The sequence below is a fragment of the Eurosta solidaginis genome, chromosome 1 (genome assembly GCF_040869045.1).
Source record: "Eurosta solidaginis isolate ZX-2024a chromosome 1, ASM4086904v1, whole genome shotgun sequence".
NCBI classification, from domain to species: domain Eukaryota; kingdom Metazoa; phylum Arthropoda; class Insecta; order Diptera; family Tephritidae; genus Eurosta; species Eurosta solidaginis.
Genome location: NC_090319.1, coordinates 328,694,038 through 328,716,489, shown reverse-complemented (window position 1 = coordinate 328,716,489; position 22,452 = coordinate 328,694,038). Strand labels below are relative to the sequence as shown.

General features: G+C 38.9%; 1 protein-coding gene across 1 annotated transcript in view; it reads left to right on the top strand.

Annotated features, from left to right (window-relative positions):
- The window catches only part of timeout (circadian regulator timeout), a 272,495-nt gene that overhangs the window by 74,396 nt on the left and 175,647 nt on the right, over positions 1–22,452 (top strand). The window contains exons 5-6 of the mRNA XM_067767826.1: positions 7,648–7,833; positions 16,517–16,640. Of these exons, the coding sequence (XP_067623927.1) occupies positions 7,648–7,833; positions 16,517–16,640 (310 nt within the window). The remainder of the gene's footprint in view (positions 1–7,647; positions 7,834–16,516; positions 16,641–22,452) is intronic.

The window sequence follows — 22,452 nt, the reverse complement described above, 5'->3', positions numbered from 1 at the left end:
GTTTTTGAGCAGGAAACATCGAAATACTTCCGAAACCTTGTTTACAAAAGATGTCCGGGACAGAGGTCTGCGAGCCCTCAGATTGTAGTTTGTGCCTTTATATCTCCTTTTTATCTTTATCATTCACCTGCATCTTCCCTCTGTATTTGCTCAAAATCGTTTCTATTATTAAAAAAATGTAATTTCAAAAAGAAATATGTTTTATACTCAGCTGGGAAGAGCTCACAGAGTATATTAATTTTGTTCACATAACGGTATCCCGTAACGGCATAAACTAATCTAGATAGATATAGACTTCTATATATCAAAATGATCTGGGGAAAAGGAAATTCATTTAGCCATGTCCGTCCGTCCGTCTGTCTGTCCGTGAACACGATAACTTGAGTACAATTTGCGGTATCTTAATGAAATTTGGTATGTAAGTTCCTGGGCATTTATCTCAGATCGCTATTTAAAATGAACGAATTCGGACTATAGCCACGACACTTTTTCGATCTCGAAAATGTCGAAAAATCGAAAAAGTGCGATAATTCATTACCAAAGACGGATAAAGCGATGAAACTTGGCAGGTGGGTTTACCTTATAACGCAGAATGGAAAATTAGTAAAATTTTGGACAATGGGCGTAGCACCGCCCACTTTTAATAGGAAGTAATTTACAAGTTTTTCAAGCTGTAATTTGGCAGTGGTTGAAGATATCATGGTGAAATTTGGCAGGATCGTTACTTCTATTACTATATGTGTTCTAAATAAAAATTAGCAAAATCGTATGACGAACACGACCAATTTTAAAAGTCAAATTTTAACCAAAAATGTAATATCTTTACAGTATATAAGTAAATTATGTCAATATTAAACTCCAGTAATGATATGTTGCAACAAAATGCAAAAAAAAGAAAATTTTAAAATGGGTGTGGCTCCGCCCTTTTTCACTTAATTTGTCTAGAATACTTTTAATGCCCTAGGTCGAACAAAAATTCACCAGTCCATGTGAAATTTGGTAACGGCATAGCTTCTATGATGATAACTGTTTTCTGTGAAAATGGATGAAATCGGTTGAAGCCACGCCAATTTTTTATACAAAATCGACCGCCTATCCTTCCGCTCGGCCGTTAGCACAATAACTTGAGCAAAAATCGTTACTAATTTTAGTTCACGCATTTATCTGAACTCACTTTATCTTGGTATTAAAAATGGTCGAAATCCGACTATGACCACGCCCACTTTTTCGATATCGAAAATTTCAAAAAATGAAAAAATGCCATAATTCTATACCAAATACGAGAAAAGGGATGAAACATGGTAATTTGATTGCTTTGTTGACGCAAAATATAACTTTAGAAAAAACTTTGTAAAATGGGTGTGACACCTACCATATTAAGTAGAAGAAAATGAAAAAGTTCTGCAGGGCGAAATCAAAAGCCGTTGGAATCTTGGCATGAATACTGTTCGTGGTGTTATATATATAAATAAATTAGCGGTAGCCGACAGATGGTGTTCTGGGTCACCCTGGACCACATTTTGGCCGATATCTCAAAAACGCCTTCCCATATACACCTTGCGATTAAAATTTCGTATGCAACAATGCAAGACCTTTTGCGCATGATCGTGAACTGCCCTATTGACTCGTATTCTAGTTGTTGTTGTTGTTGTTGTAGCAATGCTCGCCCCACCTAATAGCCGCGACCGATCACAAATTGGGAAAGGGGTGTTAGAGGCGTTGGTTCCACATTACAATTGAAGAGATGGTTGGTGTCATGTGGGGACACATTGCAAGCGGAGCATACATTTTGTATGTCGGGGTTGATTCTGGATAGGTAAGAGTTTAACCTGTTACAGTATCCAGAATGAAGTTGAGCAAGAGTGACACGCGTTTCCCTGGGGAGTATGCGTTCCTCTTCCGCAAGTTTTGGATAATTTTCGTTAAGTACTGGATTCACCGGGCAATTCCCGGCATAAAGGTCCGACGCCTGTTTATGGAGTTCACCAAGGACCTGCTTGTGTTTTTTCACTTCATACGGCTGGGTTCTCAGGTGCCGTATTTCCTCAAAATGCTTAAGGAGATGACTCCTTGAGCCCCTAGGCGGTGCTGGTTCATCAATCAGATGTCTGTTGGGATGCCCAGGTTTCTGGGTATTCAACAGGAACTGTTTGGTCAGCATCTCATTTCTCTCCCTGATGGGGAGTATTCTCGCCTCATTATGCAGATGGTGTTCTGGGGACATAAGAAGACAGCCCGTGGCGATTCTGAGAGCAGTATTTTGGCAGGCCTGTAGTTTCTTCCAGTGGGTGGTTTTTAGGCTTGGCGACCATATGGGTGACGCGTAGCACGTAATCGGCTGGCTAATTGCTTTGTATGTAGTCATGAGCGTTTCTTTATCTTTTCCCCAAGTACTGCCAGCGAGGGATTTGAGGATTTTGTTACGGCTCTGAATTCTCGGAACAATTGCGGCTGCGTGCTCACCAAAATTTAGATCCTGATCAAACGTCACACCCAAGATTTTGGGCTGTCGGACAGTCGGTAGCGTAGTGCCATCGACGTGGATGTTCAAAATGGTCGACATTTGGGGCATCCATGTTGTAAATAAGGTCGCGAAAGATTTAGTGGGTTGTAATGCCAGGTTTCGCGAGGCGAAAAAACTGGAGAGATCAGGGAGGTAGCCGTTTATTTTATTGCATAGCGCATCGATCTTTGGGCCTGGGCCTGTGGCCATTATTGTGCAGTCATCGGCGTAGGAAACGATTGTGACTCCTTCCGGCGGTGAAGGTAGCTTAGATATGTAGAAATTAAGACATGGGGGAAGAGTAGACCCTTCCAGGTCCTGCAGTAACGAGCCATGGTTGACCGTATCAAAAGCGTTTGATAGGTCTAGCGCTACGAGTTCTGTTCTATGGTGGGGGTATTGATTTAAACCGCAATTTATCGGGGTGCTAATGGCATTTAGCGCGGTGGTAGTGCTATGGAGTTTTCTGAAGCCATGCTGATGAGGGGCTAGCTGCAAATTTGCTTGGAAATAAGGGAGCAAAATGGCTTCAAGCGTCTTTGCCACTGGCGATAGGAGAGATATCGGACGATACGACTCACCTATGTTAGCTGGTTTCCCAGGCTTTAGTAGCGGGACCACCTTGGCCATTTTCCATTTCTCAGGTATGACAAAGGTGGTAAGAGACAGATTGAAGACATGCGCTAAATATTTGAACCCCTCTTTCCCTAGGTTTTTAAGCATCGGCATGGCTATGCCGTCTGGGCCCACTGCTTTGGATGGTTTAGCACGACCAATGGCGTCCTCAACCTCTTTAGTGGTGATGGTGAGTGGTGACGCGCTGAATTTGTGTTTATGTGCGCGTCTATTGGCTCTCCGTCTATCTTTGTCGACCGTAGGATGCGTTATATATTGTCGGCAGAAAGCGCTCGCGCATTTTTTCGCGTCCGACAGCACTTTGTCGCCAAAGGCGATGGAAACTTTGTCTTTGTGCTTAGTCGGATTCGATAGGGACTTTACGGTGGACCAAAGTTTACCCACACCGGTAGAGAGGTTACAGCCTCTTAGGTGCTCCTCCCATTTCGCCCGCTTGTGTTCATCTACAAGCAATCTGATGCGTTGGTTTATATCCCTTATTTGGGGGTCGCCTGGGTCAAGCTGTCTTATAAGGTCACGTTCTCTCGCTAAGTTTGCGGCCTCCGCCGGGAAGTGGGGCCGGATTTCGGGAATTCTCCCGGCGGGAATGAAATGTGCCGAGGCGGATTTAATGACCCTACGGAAGGCACGCTCCCCTTGGCGGGCATCAGTCGGGATAGGGAGGGCAGCTAGGCGGCTGTCTGTAAAGGATTTATATTCTTCCCACTTTCCTTTTTTGAAGTTTATGAAAGTGCGTTTTTCATTGACGATGAAGTCGGCGTTACGCTCAAGCGAAATAAGTATGGACAGGTGGTCGGATGCCAATGTTACCATCGGCTGCCAGTTGACGCAGTTTACGAGTTCTGCGCTCACGATTGAGATATCTGGCGAGCTGTGACAGCTTCCTACCATACGTGTGGGGGCATCTCCGTTTATTGTGCAGAACGTCGTTTCTTCTATTTGATCCGCCAACATCTCACCCCTACTGTCCGCCCGCAAGTTTGAATGCCATAGATCATGATGGGCATTGAAATCGCCTAAGATAATGCGATTGTTGCCAGTGAGTAAGGCCCTGATATTAGGGTGGTATCCACTGGGGCAACAGGTGGCAGGAGGGATGTAGATGTTGATGATTTCTAGGTTTGCATCGCCTGACCGGACAGATAGGCCTTGACGTTCTAAGACATTGTCCCTGCGGTCGATGCCAGGATCAAATATACAATATTGCACAGAGTGGTGTATGATAAACGCGATACCGCCTCCATTTCCGCTCTCGCGGTCTTTCCTGTGGACGTTATACCCAGAGCAGGTCTGCAATGCAGATCTTGCTATGAGTTTAGTCTCTTTAATCGCAGCAATGCGGATGTTGTGCCGCTTCATGAAATCGACTATCTCTGTAATCTTCCCAGTTAGTCCATTACAGTTTAACTGCAGAATTCTGAAGTGCATAAGGGGAGACGTCGCCACTCTGGGGGTAAGTGACGGGTGACTACGCCTGGGTTGGGGAAGGCCAGGACGCAATTGCTGTTGTGGCCCTAGGACTGGGCGTCCTTGGGCAAGCATTGGGGTACCCGGATGATTTGGGTTTGCGACCTGGCAACATGGCGCGATGAAACCCGTGGGGGGGGTTGCCGTCGCGGAGACCAGTACATCTAGGGAAGTGGCACCACCCAAGGCAGGAGCTGCATTGGGCTGATGTCGCAAACATATATATTCTGTGTTGGCAAACGATGCAAACGGAGGTAGGGACTAAGAGTCTGTTTCCCTGACCTACACGATTGCTGCCGGAAAAGAGGGGGGGGGGGGAAGACGGGGGCAGGGGCTGTTGCTCAGCATTGCTTCCGACTCTACTACGAAGATTGTAGTTATGAGTGGTAGCAGCTGTTTGAGTTGTTGGCGCCGTGGGGCGCGAGCAGCAGCGGGTACTTGTTGTCGCTTGCTGAGCAGCGGGGCTGCTGGAAGGTAGTGGGGGCGCTTAGACGTAGATTACGGGACGCCCTTGGGCGTGAACAGCAAGGAGCCACAAAAGATTTATAAAAGTTACGTGGACGTCGGGTTTTGGGATCAAGCCCAGAACAACCTGTCCGATGCAACCATCCCTTGCACGAGACACACTGAACAGAGTATGACCGTCCTAAAAAGATTCTTTTCCGGCAGATGCAGCAAAACCATTTCTCAGGACCGGGGCCAGGAGACGGACCCGGATTGGATTCGATGCCTTCCCGGAGTAAGAGAATATGGAGCAGTCCTGCTGCAAGGAGCTGCTGGGAGGGGCGAAACAAATTAGATGGGGTCACAATGAAATGACAGTCCTTGGTCGGGAAAAATCCCGAGTCGCTCCGGTACATAGAACCGACTGCCTTGGGAAGCGCTCGTATTCTAGTGTTTTTGCTGAGCGAGAGTTTACAAGAAACCACGAATCTCTCGAAAACGTCTTCACATATACAACTAAGGGCTACCCCCGTTTAAAACCCCCATTAATACTGTAACGAATTTACTGCAATTCCCCTTATTTGCAATCTTCTTCTAACGTTCGTATTGCTAAACTGTTGAATAAATAACTTCAATATTGAATAATGGAAAAATGGCCTTTATTAAAGTACAATAACACTTATAGCTTGCTTAGTTAAACCAAACTGACTGATAGTTTAAATGAAACTGATCTCTTGCCTCTACTGTTGTCGCCTTTTTATACTGTCTGATTTGCTCGTTGCATATTTCTAGGTTTTTCTAATTCCAGAACTTACTAGTTAGTTATAGCTACAGCTACAGATGTATAATTTTTATAGCTTCTCTCATACCCCATGCGCTTGTATGTGTGAGCGACACTTCCACAATTATAATTGCATACCTTTAGGAGCATTTCACATAAGAAATCTGCATGTGTTTGTGCGTTGCTTCTCCGCTGCGTGTACGTGTATGTGTAGACATAATTGTTGAATTATTGATGTGAATTCACGTCACTGCTTAGCATCGGCTTAGAGATGACAGTACCCCTTAGTGTTGCTAATATTCGTAACAATACCTTTAATTTGATATGGGTATCGTACAAACACATTCTAGAGTCACCCCTGGTCCACCTTTATGGCGATATCTCGAAAAGGCGAACACCTATAGAACGAAGGCCCACTCCCTTTTAAAAATACTCATTAACACCTTTCATTTGATACCCATATCGTACAAACACATTCTAGAGTCACACCTGGTCCACCTTTATGGCGACTTCTCTAAAAGGCGTCCCTTTTACTATACTCTTTAATACCTTCCATTTGATACCCATGTCAAACAAACACATTCCAGGGTTACACTAAGCTCATTTTCCTACATGGTGATTTTCCCATATTTTGTCTCCAAAGCTCTCAGCTGATGAATGTTCGGTTACACCCGAACTTAGCCCTCCTTACTTGTTATTAATGTATACTTGACCGACGTCTATCGGTGAAAAATTTACATTTCATAGCAAATATGTCTTTTGATTTATTCAGAACAATATTTCGTCATCCCTTCACAATTTTGGCTTATAGACACACTGGTTTCATCGGTCGATGGGGAAGAAAAAAAACATTGAACTGGGCAAAATATCGAAACCAGTTTGTCTTCAAACTACGATTGACGAAGATGTTAATATAAAGTAGGAAATTATAAATTGTATAATTTTTATTTCTTCGAAAATTTTAATCGTCGTCACCGGCGTGTATCGACAGAAATTGATGATCAGCCATATGAGGTTAATGCAACATAGTGCACCGACTAAAAGCCCCATGAGTTCGCCGAGAAGACCATGTTATGCGACTGTACAAGACATTTCAACCGAAAATACATATTTGCAACAGCTCAGTCAGGGTATACTTCAAATGAATTGGGGAAAAGAGACGAAGACTTTTCTTGTAGGGAAGTTTTTGGGGAGGTTTATCGATGTTGATAGTCCATTCATGGATATGTATCCGGTACATTGCGGAAAACAGCACCGTTAAGTTACTACCTATACCATCTCGGGAAATATTTGATGTGACCTCACTAAATCTTCTAGATCATCCAAAACTCTCTTGGGCTCGCCTGAGCGTCACTCGCTAAACAAAGAGGATTCGCCACGGGTAGCTGAGCTTGAAAATGCTAGAAGCTAGAAATTGTGCTAGCAACCTCTTGAAAGGGTTGCTGTACATAGTCCTTTCAATCGCAGGAAAGAAACCGCATTTGCTTAGTGCTCCCAAACCTTTTATGCACTTACTTCCCCCAACCCTCGCTATGTGTTTCCTTTCTTCAAAGTCGTTTAAATCTTTTCAAAAGTTTTCATTAAACACTAGATTACCTTCAATATACATTGCAAATCGTCATTTAGCCACCTAAGCGGGAAGAACCCTTTCACAAAACAAAATCTCATTTCAGCACCGCATTTCTATTTCTTCTATTTAGCGTATTCTTAGTTTTATTTAAACTATTATTCTACATTTCAATTTCATTTAGTTTTCTGTAATTTCATTTCTCATGTATTTTACTTTTTTCCTTTTTCTTTATTTTCATTTTTCTAGCTTATGTTTGCGCGAGTTCTGCATTGAGATTCTGCGTTCTGCTTACAACACCCTAGTGCGTCAGGTGAGACGTGTTTTGGAACGGAATGCTGGTACTGGCAATCATGATGATTCGTACCTTTTGTGGGCAATACGATTCTTTTTGCAATTCAATCGTTTAAGCGGCATGCAATTGGAGTTAGTGAGGTGAGTGAAGTGACAAGCTAAAGAAAATGAGGGTAGAAAAAGAACGGGGCACACATACATAAGTAAGCGGGTATGTGGTTGATATGTCAGTTGAATGGCTGGCTAGATTCTAGTTTACCTGACGAACATATGAATGATTAAATAAATAAATGATTGAATACTATTGTACTTAGAGTAGTTAGGATTGTATTGTTATCAAGCTGTGGTGCATTGGAATCAGCTTATTGGTCATTGACTTATATCGCATACAAACATCCTTATTTGTTGTCAACGTACGGAATTTAGTTTCCATCCATTAAAGTTCAAGTGAAGTGCAGTAAATCACATTAAAGTGACTTAGTATTGTCTCAAGTAGCAATTTTATTGGTTTCTTAGTGAATATTGTTGTTGCTGTGCTCTTTGTGTAGGAACATTAAATTGTTGTGTTTGTTTATTATGACGTAACCCCAAGAAAGCATTAAATTTTTAAGCATTCTATTTTCAATTCTTTTCCTTTATTTTATAGCTGATTTTAGTTTGCTATTAGAAATTTTTTTTTTTTTTGATTTGGTTCGTAAAATGCATTTCGTTTACAATGCTGTATGACAAACTCTTTTATGTACAGTGAGTAAGAAAAAAATAGAGTTTACTAAATCGGAGTCGGGAAGAATTTCAAATTTTATGATAAAAGGCAGGCCACCTACATAGAATCGACATCAAATAGAAATTTAAAGAAATTTTTAAACACTTCCTTCCCTCAATGGCCAGTCTCTTAAACATTTATCCCAAGACTGCCCTTCTCCGTATAATTTTCTCAATATCTCGATATGTGCGCCTTGTAGCGGAAACTTTTGTTTGCATTTTTTGCATTTGACTCCATTAGGCCGCTGCAATACGTTTCAAACCTCTAGCTTTCCAGGAAGTTACATAATCCTAGGGTTTTTATGATCTGGAGCCATGCGCCACCTGTCGAAATCTTTCCTCTTTTGTTGACTTTTCTTGGTCGTCAGAACGTTTGAGATTCCAAGTTTATAGCACAAAGTGATTGGAAAGAAGTTCGGCCTAAAATCTCTTCGCACGTTATTGCGCCTTGTATTTATTTATTTAGTAAGAAATTTCAACACATATATTTTGAACCAGGCGCCACCTAGCACAATTTTTCCCCTCTGCGGCATCTACCCGATATTTTCTTGTCAAGCAGTCATTGAACTCTGAACCACATTTAGCTCACTTGGTAGCTAGTTAAAAGCCGATGCCAATATTTCTTACATCGCATAAATTTTCTAATTTTCTAGATCCGTGCCCGACCTAGCGGCCATTTTTTCTTCTTTTGTTGTGTTGTCACGATGCCATGCTAAAAGTATAAGGACTCAAGTTTCTTGTTTAATGTGAGGTGACTTAAAAGAAGATCGCAAGATTTCATATGTTCTGTATGGATTTTTCAAAGATCTCTAAATATTTCGATACCTGCCTCATCAACAGATCTCAAAACTCCTAGTATCGTACGAATTTTTCCAATTATCTCGACCTGTGCGCCACCTAGCGATTTTTTTTTTACTTTTGCTCATTCTTCTAGTTTCCTGACCTAAGTTTAAGGTTTAAAGCTTTTAACTTAATGAGAAAGTACCTAAACATCGATGGCAAGTTTCCATTCCGTGCCCCATTTAGAAAAATTATTTATCTAGCTCGACGGAAAGTTACTCCAAAATCTATTGCAGTTTTTCCCAATTTTGTATTGAAATTCGCGGCCAAAACCAAACCGACCTAATATAATGGAAGCAAAAAGCTAAACTGGGAAGGAGCTGGGAAAACATTTACCTATCGTATAAAGACGGAATCACCCATAATTGTTTTAGGAATTGTTTCGGTATTATTTCGTGACTATTTCTTCAACTTTTGGTATTAATATAAGATAATTTCAGGATTGTTTAGGAACTATATCGGGACCATTTCGTGAACTTTACAAAACTATCGCCGAATCGTTATTTTCGAGATTATTTCAAAACTGTTTTCGGGATCACTCGAGACTATTTTGCTGTTATTTAGGTATCGCTTCGGGATCCGAAGTTATCTTTGTATTAGTTCCACATTATTTCGGGATTAAATGGGACTATGTCGTGTTTGTTTTCACGATCATACCGGTACTATTTCGAGATTTCGGAGCACTTTGAGATCATTTGGGGATCATTTACGGATCGTTTCGGCATAAACTTTAGACTGTTTTGGTAATATTTCAGGAATATTTTCGTGATAGTTTCGGAACTCTCTGTATATCATTTAGGCATTGTTTTCTGGACCAAATCGGTATCAGTCGAAAACAATCTCCGGATCAGTTTGGCAATATGTAAAAAGTGATTATATCAGGACTATTTCGGAATTGTTTTCAGAATCATGAAAGTGTTAAGAGACTTTGGGGTAATTTCTAGATTATTTTAAGTATCATTTCAGGACTATTTTGGGTCCATTTCAAGCTATCTCTGGATCACTCCGGAATAATTTTCGGCATAATGTCACGATTATTTTCCAGAGCAAATTCAGATCACTTGGGTACCATTTCGGGTCAAACTCGGGACTATTTCAGAATTATTTCAGAATCGTTCTCAGGATTGTACTGGACATTACTTTCGGATTGATGTGAAGACTGTTTCGGTATTGTTTTCAGGATCATAGTGGAAGTATTTAAGGACTTTGGGACTAAGTTTTTCTGATTTGTTGTCAGGATCATACCACGGGTATCATTTGAAAGTATCAAATCAGAAGCAATGCCTTCGAGAAGGTAAAGAGGCAACATACTGTTTTGTTTATGAAAAGCTGGTAGTTGACTGAGCTGAAAATTTTCAATGAATTATGATTTCAAGGAGTTTTACTCGGAAGATGTGTGGTTGATCCTATGTTGAACTCTTCGTACACATGACCGTTTTTATGTACATTTTGGAACCTGCGATTCATATGTCATTAATTATCCAAGAAAAGAGCATCTGCGGTAATCAAAGTAAAAATTAACAGTCTGCAACGACTGTTCATTCTGGAATAAATATGAGTCCTTTGCCATGCGTGAATTTACCAGGACGACATCAGACAATGCTTTTAGCACACACTCTAGTTTCGCCGCTGTCCTTCATGGTCAAATTTTATTGTCTTGTTGCTGCGATAAAATTTATTTAGTGCTCGGAAGCAGCAGACAAAATGCTTTCACTCGCATCCGATTTTCAAAGAAACCACAATACGGCATTCTCTTTCGTTCAGCCAATATTGAAAGCCTTGCATTATTTTGGTGTATTTGTTTCGAAGACTATAAAACATGGAGCCATCGCAGCAGTTGTTGGTTGCGGTCGAAAGTTGGTCACTGCTTTTTGTTCTGATTTATTTTTATTTTATCTTTCAGTTAAAACGAAAATCACTTTATTGTTTCAAAATTTTTGTTGCAAAATAAATAAATGATGGTAGTGAGAATGAACAATGCAAGCGTAATTTTAGCTTCTTGGTAACAGAGCGAGCAATGAAAAGAAATGTCTCTTTTGTTTGTGACAGCAGACAATCAGAAACGAAACAGTAGAACGCGTTCTAGGAATTAAGCCATCTCTGCCCGGATATATACCTTGAAATCATGTATGATGTTCAAGATTTATGGTTCTTTTCGTGATGCTAACGCGGCATGTCGAAGTAAATTTAACAACGAGATATTATAAGGTTTATGCAGATTTTAGCCCGGTGAAGGTTTAGAAGAAGAAGATTTAATGCTGGCTGAAGTTGGCAACCCCCCTTCCACTCTTACTTCATCACCCACTATCAGTCTTATCTCTTATACCTTTACCAGTTTGCAGACTTCAAGCCTGAATACTTCCAGATATATGCGGTATGAAAAATCCCGCTTGCAAGGGAGGGGCCACTCCTAGGTATAAACGAGCTATCGATTTGTCATCGCAGTTCTTGTTGTTGTTGTAACAGCGCTTCGCCCCATCTAATTGGTTGGATCACTCACTTAATGCCCTCTTACGGGAGTCCGAGGAAACTTGCAGTTTCAACAGGGGTGGACCAGAGTAAGAGAGGCGATGGAGGCGTTCATTTCACATTGCAATTGAAAAGATGATTCCTGTCATGTGGGGACACATTGTATTTGGAAGTTGTCGATTTGCTATCGAAAAACATATCTATTTACTTTCGAAAAATTATCGGCTTATTAAGGAAAAGTTATCGATTATTTATGGAAACACTATGGAATTTTCATATTTTATCGAACAATTACCAATTTGTATTCTAAAAGTTATCGATTTGTGATAAGAATGTTGCGAAATTTGCTATCGGCGCGTAAACGATTTGATATCGAAAATTAATTAATTTGTTTTCGATTATTATAAAAAATTATTAATCAGTTATTTAAAATTATCGGTTTGATATCGAAAAAATATCGATTTGTTATCGGAGTTTTACCAATATGTTATCAGCGTGTTATATATTTGTAATCGGAAAGTATGGATTTGCTATCGAATAGTTAACTATTTGTTATCAAAAGGTTGTAGATTATATAACAAATTTCATATCGTATTGTTATCAATGTATTTTCGGCGCATAATCCATTTGTTATCTACGATTCATCGGTTTGTAAAACAGACATAATTATTAGTCCTCGATGCACTGTTACTTTCATTAATATCTAAGAGCCTCCATGTCCTTGATACCCTAGAACCCATCCTACAAAACCTTGTTTTTGACTTCCAGATCATTTGGGACGCCGATGCATTCATCCTCTAGCTTAGAAGTAATTGTGTAAGATTACAAGGTGCGTAAGGCTGACTGCCCAACAAAATGAGGATACACCTCCAGGATAAGCCTCTTCGTAAACATTCTTTACCGCAAACCTCTATTGTTTGGATTCCTGCCTAAAAACTCATAGATTACAGCAAATATTGATCCATACGTGAACCAGACCTCTGAGTCGGTGCCAGTATATGGATTCCATGTCAACCCGCAGCCAATACCTTATAGCCCCCACTGCTCGCCCCCAATGAATACATACAATTAATATAATTATAACAAAAAAAAAAAACTATTCGCCCGTCGAATCACCAAAGCTTAGACAATGTAGTTTTGTGAAACAGCTACCTATACAACTCCGATTCAAAATCGATGATACGTATATCTGCACTCGCCGATGAAAAGTGGACGATAACAAGTCGATAGCAAACCGATTATTCGACGATAATAATTCGCTATAGAAAATAAGCCGATAGTTGAACAATAACTTTAACATGATCTTCTGGTGGGTTTTTTTTTAGATGTAATCGTTATAAATTGAAATAATTCTGAAAAGAGTCCCTAAATGGTAGCAAAATAGTCAAAATAGTCCCGGAATAACATCGAAAATCCAATACAGAATTTCGAAATAAACAATAAATAAATACAAGGCGCGATAACCTCCTCTTTTTATTTTTTTCTACAAATTGGCGGAGCGTCTTACGCCGACTCCGGACAGCATCTGCAAGACAGATGAGTTTTCACTGAGAAGTTTTTCATAGCAGAAATACAATTGGAGTGTTTGCCCAATCACTGCCGACGGGCGACCCTGCTTAGATAAACTTTTGTTAAATTGAACAAACTTGTTTCTAAACTTTTGATGTCGCTTTGCCCGCGACTTGAATCCAGGATCTACGGTGTGGTATGGTAGGCGTATCACGCTACCACCACACTACAGCGGACGTGAGAATTCCGAAACCATCCCGAAGTTAGCGTTCAAATTTGTATTTATATTTGGTTTTTTGTTTTTATGTTCAATAAAATTTCAAAAACAGTGCAAAGCGAAACGTTTTGTTTTGTTTTTTCGCACACTCTTGCCGGTATACTTTGAGTTCTTTTCTTCTCCGCTCCCGCTCTCTTCGTTCTGTTTCTTGTAACATTTGCTTCAATTATTTAAGTTTTTCTTTTTGCTGTTTGGTTTGCTACATTTTTGTTAGTTGTTGCATTTTCCTTTTCATTCCGAACAAATTTCCACAAAAATTCTTAAGAATACCAAACATTGCGTAAACTTAGCAACGTTGGTCCTAGTAATAACACCCGCATCTGATGTCCAAGCTGCGCCTTCCGTTAGTTAGCAAATCCGACAAAATTTTGCTTAGTTCACCACAACACCTCTTCCGCCTGAGGTTGTTGTCATAGTTTTGCGAATATTTTGCTTGTCATTTCTTATAAAAATGTTGCTGCTACGGGCTCCTGTTGCTTCTTCTTCTTGCTTGCTGCTTGCTGTTATAGTGAAAATTTCTCTAAAATTGTTTTGGTTACTTTCAAATTAGTTTTGAATGATAAGAATGAAGTTTTACTAAAATATTGTCATTTCATTAGTTAGCTCGCTCCTCCTCCACACTGTCTTCTCGCCCCTCACTTAGCATTCATTCAATTTAATTATTAATCCAATCGTTCATTGTTGCGTTGCATTGCACTGAACTGTGTCAAATAGTTGTGCAATAGATGGTACGACGAGTGCGAGGGCAATTCCTGTGGGACATCTACCATCTACCATTAGACCAATTATTTTGCGTAAAATTGGCAGCTCTTTTATGGGTGGCTAGTTGTCCATCTGATTTTCGTTGTTTTCTTGTAGTTTTGCGTAACTTTGCCTGTCGGCGTTAATGTAATTTGTTTAGAGGCTTCCCTGTGCCGCTGTAGTTTATTCAGTATATTCTGCTTCTTCCCGTCAAGTTTTTCGTTAGCATTTCCTTTGAAAACTTTTAAGAAAAAGTGAATATAGAAATTTGTTTACAACAATAGTAAAATTTGTTTTGTTATATACTTCAATTGTGTTGTCGTTAACTTTAGCTGAGTGATAAAATATTTGCTTGCTTTGCTTTATTCTTTGGTGGGCGTTTTGTGAGCTGTCTTTATGGAGTTGGGAGCGGTCTCTCTTGATTTTGATTGAAAGTAAGAATAAAATTCTTATTCATGGTCTGGAATTCGCTTAGTTTAAAATAAAATAAATGTAAGGCGCGGTAATCTCCGAAGAGATTTAAGACCGATCTTCTCTTTCAATTTGCGTCGTGCTGCTCTTATTTTTTCATACAAATCGGAGGGATGGGATCTACTTGTTTAATGCCGACTCCGAACGGCATCTGCAAGGCAAATGAGTTTTACCTAAGAGCTTTTCATGGCATAAATACAGTAGGAGTGCTTTCCAAAAACTGCCGAAGGTCGACCCCGCTTAGAAAATTTTGTTTCTAATTGAAAAAAAAAACATGTTTCTAAAATGTTTGATGTTGCTTTGCCCGGGGCGTGAACGCAAGATCTTTGGTGTGGTAGGCGGAACTCGCTACCATCACACCACGGCGGCCGCCAAGTTTTCGCTTAGTTTTGCTTCTACAAAAAAGCTCCTCAGTCGATCTTTTTTTCGCGATAGCTCACCACCATCATAATTTGGCTCTTAACCACCTAGATAATTTATGTCGTTGCGAAACAAACCAGCTATTCTTTATTCGCTATAACCGACTCTAATTAAGCACCAAGTGAATTTTAGTCTGTCTCCACCTGTTTCTCCCAACTCAGTGGAGGCCTCCTCCTTTCTTCTGCTTTCAAAGCCGGGGGCTGAGTGGAATACTTTTCGAGCCCAAGAGTCTCATTTCACTCGTATAACATGACCAGGAGAGCGAAACCTCATCAATAAAAATCTATCAATATATACCGTTGTCATGACGGACACAATCGTGAATATTCCGGAGATCTTTGATCTTAATTTTCAAGAGCCATTCCGTCTTCTCTCGGCATGTTCCATGATTTCGTACTGCCTTCCTGTTGGGCACCACTGCTTCGGTGCTTATATGAAAGTGGCGTTCCACAAGTCATTGGCGGATAGGTAAGTCCGCGAAATGCATCTAAACGACACATCGAGTCTCTTCCACTTACACAAACCGAGTTACAGGTGGAGGCAGCGCTAATGAAATTGAACCATGGAGTTATAAGAGCAGGGAGGTTTGTGATTTAAGCGGTTTCTTTGAAGGTATGAATCCTGTAAGCTACGATACTTGTGTGACTGCCACAGGAACGAGTTATTTGATCCCTGTTGGCCATTAACTATACCATTCGTCTTGAAAGAAAGTAATGCATTGAATGCGAGAAGATGAAGGCGAATTATTCTTACATCAGTTATCGAACCTTATTTCATTACCTTCCGCTTTCGAGAGCAGAACAGCGATTTCCACAGCAAATCAATCATCACAACAAATCAACCGTGGGTCCGTTTCGCTGTTAATCTCTTTTCTTGTATTTTCACTTATTTCAAAAGAAGAACTTCTTTCAACCCTTTTAATTACTAATGTCAATACATTGTGCACCGGAGGTTGCACATCCGCAGGGCAGATCTTTTCTCATTTTTATCTAACATCTTCACTACGCGTTATGCGTAACCATCTGTAATTTCATTAACAATATCAGCCTGCCGTTATAAAGATCCGCTACATACTACGCAACCCCGTTTTTTGCTGTTTAGCAATAATTGCTAAGTTCTACTAGCTTATAAAGACTCTGTTGCTGTTCTAGTATTTCTGCCATCATCTTAATTTCTTCACACTTATATATTCTTAAGTTAATGTTTCCACACTTTTACGCTTGTTCCCTTTCTGTGAATTTTTAATGCTCCTTATAAAGTACAACTCCTTATGGCGGTGTATGTCCTCGTATATGTAAGAATGTCTGATCATGTAAATTTTTTTCAATATTACAGTGAATCGTTGAGTGTGCAGTGCTTTCATTGGGTCCTTACGCGCATGCAACATGACATGGATATGATTGTCAGCGACAAGAAGCAAGCACGAGTTTGGGCGAAACGTTTACATGTGGCATTACAGGTGACTAATTATTTACTTTGGTATTATTTTTCATGTATATATATACATGAGAACATGACAAGTGTATACACCCTCCTTACAAATAAGTACATCACTCTTTCCTTATAAATTTTCGATATCTAATCGATAACTTTTTTTATCATTAATCGGTAAAAAATCTATAAATTTTCAATAGCAAATCGATAATTTTTCATGTGGATAACTTAACATATTGATAACATTTCCATAAAAAGTTATCAACTTTTCATTTTGATAAGAATTAATATAAATATATTAAATAATATATTGTTGAATTTTTGAGGTGAAGTCCAAATTAAATAAAAACACAACTTTTTGTATTTTAGTTGTATAATTTATTCTTGTCGATATTTGGGCTTTATTCTAAAGCCATCTTCGGGATCATATAAATATGTTCGATCGAACCGAATAAAGCCGAAATATCGACAAGAATAAATTATACAACTAAAGTACAAAAAGTTGTGTTTTTATTTTATTTGGCCTTCAGCTCAAAAATTCAACAATATATTATCAACTTTTCGTTAAAAAGTTAACAACTTTGCGATAAAAAGTTTGCAACTATTCGATGTCCAAATTGATAACCTTTCGATATCAAATCGTTAACTTTTATATAATCGATGACTTTTAAAGAGCATTCCGATAGTAATCGATACCTTTTAGATAAAAAATCGGCAACTTTTCGATAGCAAAGTTAAAACTTTCTGATAACAAATTGATAATTTTTGAATAACTCGATAATTTTTCATGTTTGTTTAATGGTGTGTTCAATTTATACTTATTATTTAAGAATTCATGAGCTTAACACCGGCTTATAATAATTTAATATTCAATTATTATGTTTTTCTAAGAGAAACTGAAAAGAAAGAAAGAAACATTAGCCGTGTTTTTTTACAGGCGTATACGTTTACGTTTGCGCGTAAAAAAAAAAACACTTATCCTCGCTTAGATAATGTTTAGGAGATCCATCTAGCGGTTGTGGCTAAATAACTAGCTACAGAACAGGATGTACCTAAAATCGGAGACACAAACCTCTGGTGGCCAAAATGTATAATATATAGCTGAATCGGTTGCGATGAATAGTGGATACACACAATTTTTAGAGGTGAAACATAGAATTAGTGTTGAGGTGAAACATAGACACTTATTTCAGTTACATTTGAGTATAATGCGTATTGAAATTTAATAGAACAAATTTTATGCGAAGCAATTACAGAGGTGTATTTAAAGTTTGACGCTTAGCAGTCCATATAAAGTTTACGCGTAAACGTCTATAGATGTGAAAAAATACAGCTATTTATTGGCATATTGCGATGGTACCATTTCGGAAATCGCCACGTAATCATCATCAGGCAATTTCGGTTTTACCGAAATTCGAGCCCGACTTTATAAAGCTTCTCATTCGCAACGAAAAAGAAACTTTACAAAAACAAACCTACATAACACACAAATTAATATAGAGACAGAATATCTCAGTTTTGTTGTTAGTTTAGAAATGAGATAAACTGAATTAAGCAAGGAAACAAATACAAGCAGGATAGCCTATTGGTTAAGGCAACTGCAATTTCACCGTGTGATTCGCGGTTTGAATCTCGGCGAACATTTGATAACATTACGAAATTGCCTGATGATTATTACGTGGCAGTTTTCGAAATGGTGCCATCGCAATATGCCAATAAATGTTTCTTTCTTTCTTTTCAGTTTCTCTTACAAAAACATAATAATTGAATATTCAATTATTACAAACCGGTGCTAAGCTCGTGAATTCTTAAAAATCGATAATTTTTCTATAACAAATCGCTAACTTTTTGATAATAAATCGATAACTTTTCAATATCAACTCGAAAAACTTTTTGACAACAAATCAATGGCTTTTCTATAACAAAATAATGTCTTTTCAATAACAAACTGATAACTTTTTGATATAAAATCAATAACTTATTAGTACTTTTCAATAACAACTAAATAATTTTTTATTACAAATCGATAACTTTTTGATAGTTATGATATGAAGTCGTTACCTTTCTAATAATAAATCAATAACTTTTCAATAAAAAATCAAATTGAAAACTTTCGGATAAATATTCGACAGTTTTTCAATTAACACTTGACAACTTTTCGATAGCAAATTGATGAATTCTTGATACCAAAATGATAACTTTTCAATAACAAATTGATGTTTTTCGATATCAAGTCAATAACTTTTTTTTAGTAATTTTTCTATGAAAAATCGATAAATTTTATATAATTAATTGATAACCTTTTGATAAAAATGTATTCGATAGAAACTTTATAAATCGTTGCCGTTTTGATTACAAACCGATAAATTTTCAAAACCTAGATACTTTTTCTGCGAAAAATCGATGACTTCTTGATAATATATCGATAAATAAATGATTACTTTTCGATACCAATTTGATCGTTTTTCGATATTACATCGATAACTTTTTGATAATTTTTCGATAATTTTTCAATAATAAATCGATAATTTCTCTATAAAAAATCGATAATTTTTTGACATTTCGATAACTTTTGAACAAGAACCCACGATCCCCTCCATTCCTAGTACATACAAAAATACTAGGAAAGTTTGGAAGAACAGTTTAGATTGCGAGCTTTAGTTGCTAAGAGAAAACCTCATCTACCACACCGCGGACAATTTTGGAAAGATCAGTATAGATTGTAGGCTACCCTGTGACCACGAAGGACTATTTTATCTCCTGCCCATTTCTCATTTTGTCACTTCTCTATGCCCTTATTTTAAACGATCTCACCCTAAAGCTATTGTAAAATGTCGAAGAGGATTGTTGCGCCTACACCGGGAAGCTTGTTTAAGATACCGGTATGGTATCCTCGAATATGTATCTACATTCCCTTAGCCTTGCAGTACATTAGTTACAGATAGGTTGAGGAACATCTGATTTCCGAATTTCGTTCGTTCTTCGTTAAAGAACACCCTTTCATCAAGCGTTCATCTACAGTAAAAGAGTCTTTCCTCATTTCCTTTGAACACCTTGTACTACATCTAACATTCCACACGAGTTGCAGCTTGAGCAACTTTTGAGATGTACATTTCTTTCTATCTTATCAAATGGCACTTTTGTATATCGCAACACTCATCCCATCCCTCTTTTGTATGTAACTCCCTTGTACAACTGATTTTTATGTTGCTGAACTCTCATCACTTATCATGCAATTGACTATACTACCACTCCGCTCCCTCCACTCAGCCTACTTATATTCCTGCGCCAGCTTGAAATGCAACTCCGGGTTTGCTATAATTCGCCACAAAATTTGCGTGCTATCACCAACTTCGCAATAAGTTGAGTTTGGTTTCAATGTAGTTTTTTGATGTTAGTTGTATGTGAATTTAATGTCTTTCGAACCACCAACCTCTCCAAAACAACAATAACAACTTATCACATTTTACGGTTATTAGGTGAAAGCGCATCGTATTTGGGTATGCCAAGAAATCAAAAGTTGCAGAGAAGTTGGATGGGGGAAAAAGCGAAAAAATTGCCTGCTCAGAGTAGCCACAGAAAAAGAAATGTAATAGGAAAGAACTCAAAGGTTTTGAGTTTGGGTTGGTGATTATCAAGTATATACCAAGATGTGGATTTGGAAGTCTAAAAAGTAGGTAGGGTCGCACGATTCGTATGCTAAAAGGGTTAATGCATGAACGATGAAACGGGTGTATGTAGGAGACAAGGAAACAAGATTTTTATTTGGGAAGGCATAACATAACTTTCAGTAGGAAAGAAACAGACGAATCGATTGAAGGACTTACGGAGAGATGACCAAATAAACTTACAGCCTGAAGCATGAATATCTATATTGATGGTGCGAAGCAGACATATGGTTAAACAGATAGAAAGATCAACGAACTGAAGAGGTGACGAAGGAATAGAGATTGGCATAAACCCAACTATAAAAGGCACATAACAGACTGTCCTTGAAATCGACGAAAGAAATACTGCCACCGGAAACTAATAGCGGAGGGAAGGCGGCATTGCATAGACATGTAGATGAAAGTGCTCCTAGAATTAGCTAAACGAATAGAGATAAACATACATACATGTAAGGCGCGATAACCTCCGAAGAGATCTAAGGCCGAGCTTCTCTTCCAATTTGCGACGTGCTCCTCTTGATTTTCCCTACAAATTGGCCGGACGAGACCTGCATGCTTTATGCCGACTCCGAACAGGGTCGCAGCCATTTCACCTACCGAACGGCATCTGCAAGCAGACGAGTTTTCACTGAGAGCTTTGGCAGAAATACACTCGGAGCGCTTGCCAAACACTGCCGAGGGGCGACCCCGCTTAGAAAAATTTTCTTCTAATTGAAAAAGGTGGAAAGAAAACGAGGATTAAAACCTTAAGGTACTGGATTAATATACATGTAGAAGGAGAGAAGGACTGACAAAATTACAAACTACCTCTGAAGGTAGGGCACTTTCTAGATTAAAAAGTATCCATGTAGACTTAGGTATAAATAGCTCTGTCTAAAATCTGATCTACAAATGGGAGGACAAATCTATTAATAGAACTACGATATAACTGTCAGATATTGTCGAGCGTAATCAAAATGGCGGAAGCGCAAATAAAAAGAAAATGGAGGAGTGGTACATCTCAATGAAGTAAAGGTAAAGAAATCTAAAGGGCGAACCAAATGCCGGGCAGGACTTGATGAGGAATCAACGGGTGGAAGGGAAAAGAGCGGCTGAAACATTAAGGTAAAATCTGATGAAACGATGCTCGGAAAGCTAACGGACGTTTAGATGGAAAGGAGGAAGGCAAGTCAAAGATTCTGAATCCTCATATTGATGATTGAAAAATGGCAGATAGATAGAAGAAAGCAATTATAAACTCACGTAGTACCGAGATATATGGAACTATATCGTAATGGACAAACAAAAGGGCACCCCAACGATGATGAAAAACGAAAAAGTTAAAAAACAAAAGCACGACTGGAACCGTTAAGTACAAACTTACGGAACGATGCACGGAAAGTAAATGGGGAGATTGAGGAGCCGATGGAAATGAAAAACGTTGGATTCATAGATTAATGATAGAAAGAGTAGCTGGAAGTAAGGGCTGACTTGCATATATAGGACAGATCAACCGAGACTGCTCTGTGTACCACTGTGCCCGTCATTATTGTTTGGCCAATTGGCCCCAAATCATATACAGTGGAGACATTCTTGGATATAGCAGGTACCTTCCGTAATGCTCATACCGAAGCCTGTTGCCTTAACGAGTCTGCGAATTGGCGCATGCCTAGTTGAGTTTATCTATAAACTGCTGAACTGCAAGTTTCCGTGGACTGCCTTCAGAGGATAGCGATGAAAACGTGTGAGTGCTCAAAACTATTGAATGAGGCGAAGCACTGCTGCAAGGCAAAGAATCAGAAGGCGAAGAAGCAGAAGAAGTAGTAGAAGAAGCAGAAGAAGTAGAAGAAGAAGAACAACAACAAAAAGAAGAATAAGAAGAATTTATTAGTCACCGCGCCTATTAAAGTTCAAGCACTACTACGAGAAGAAATAAAAAGAAAGAAGAAAGAAAAGAGAAGAAGAAGCACGAGGAGAAAACGAAAATGAAGAAGTGGAATAAAAATAACAAGAGGAAGGACGAAGAAGAACAAAAAAAGAAGAAAACGAGGAAGATGAAGAAAAACAAGAAGAGGAGGAGAAAGACGACGAGGAACAAGAAGATGAAGAAGAATGGGATGAGGAAGAAAAGAAGAAAGTCGGAAAATTGGTATATTATTCGGAAGACAAAATTTTCCTTTCAGAAATCTT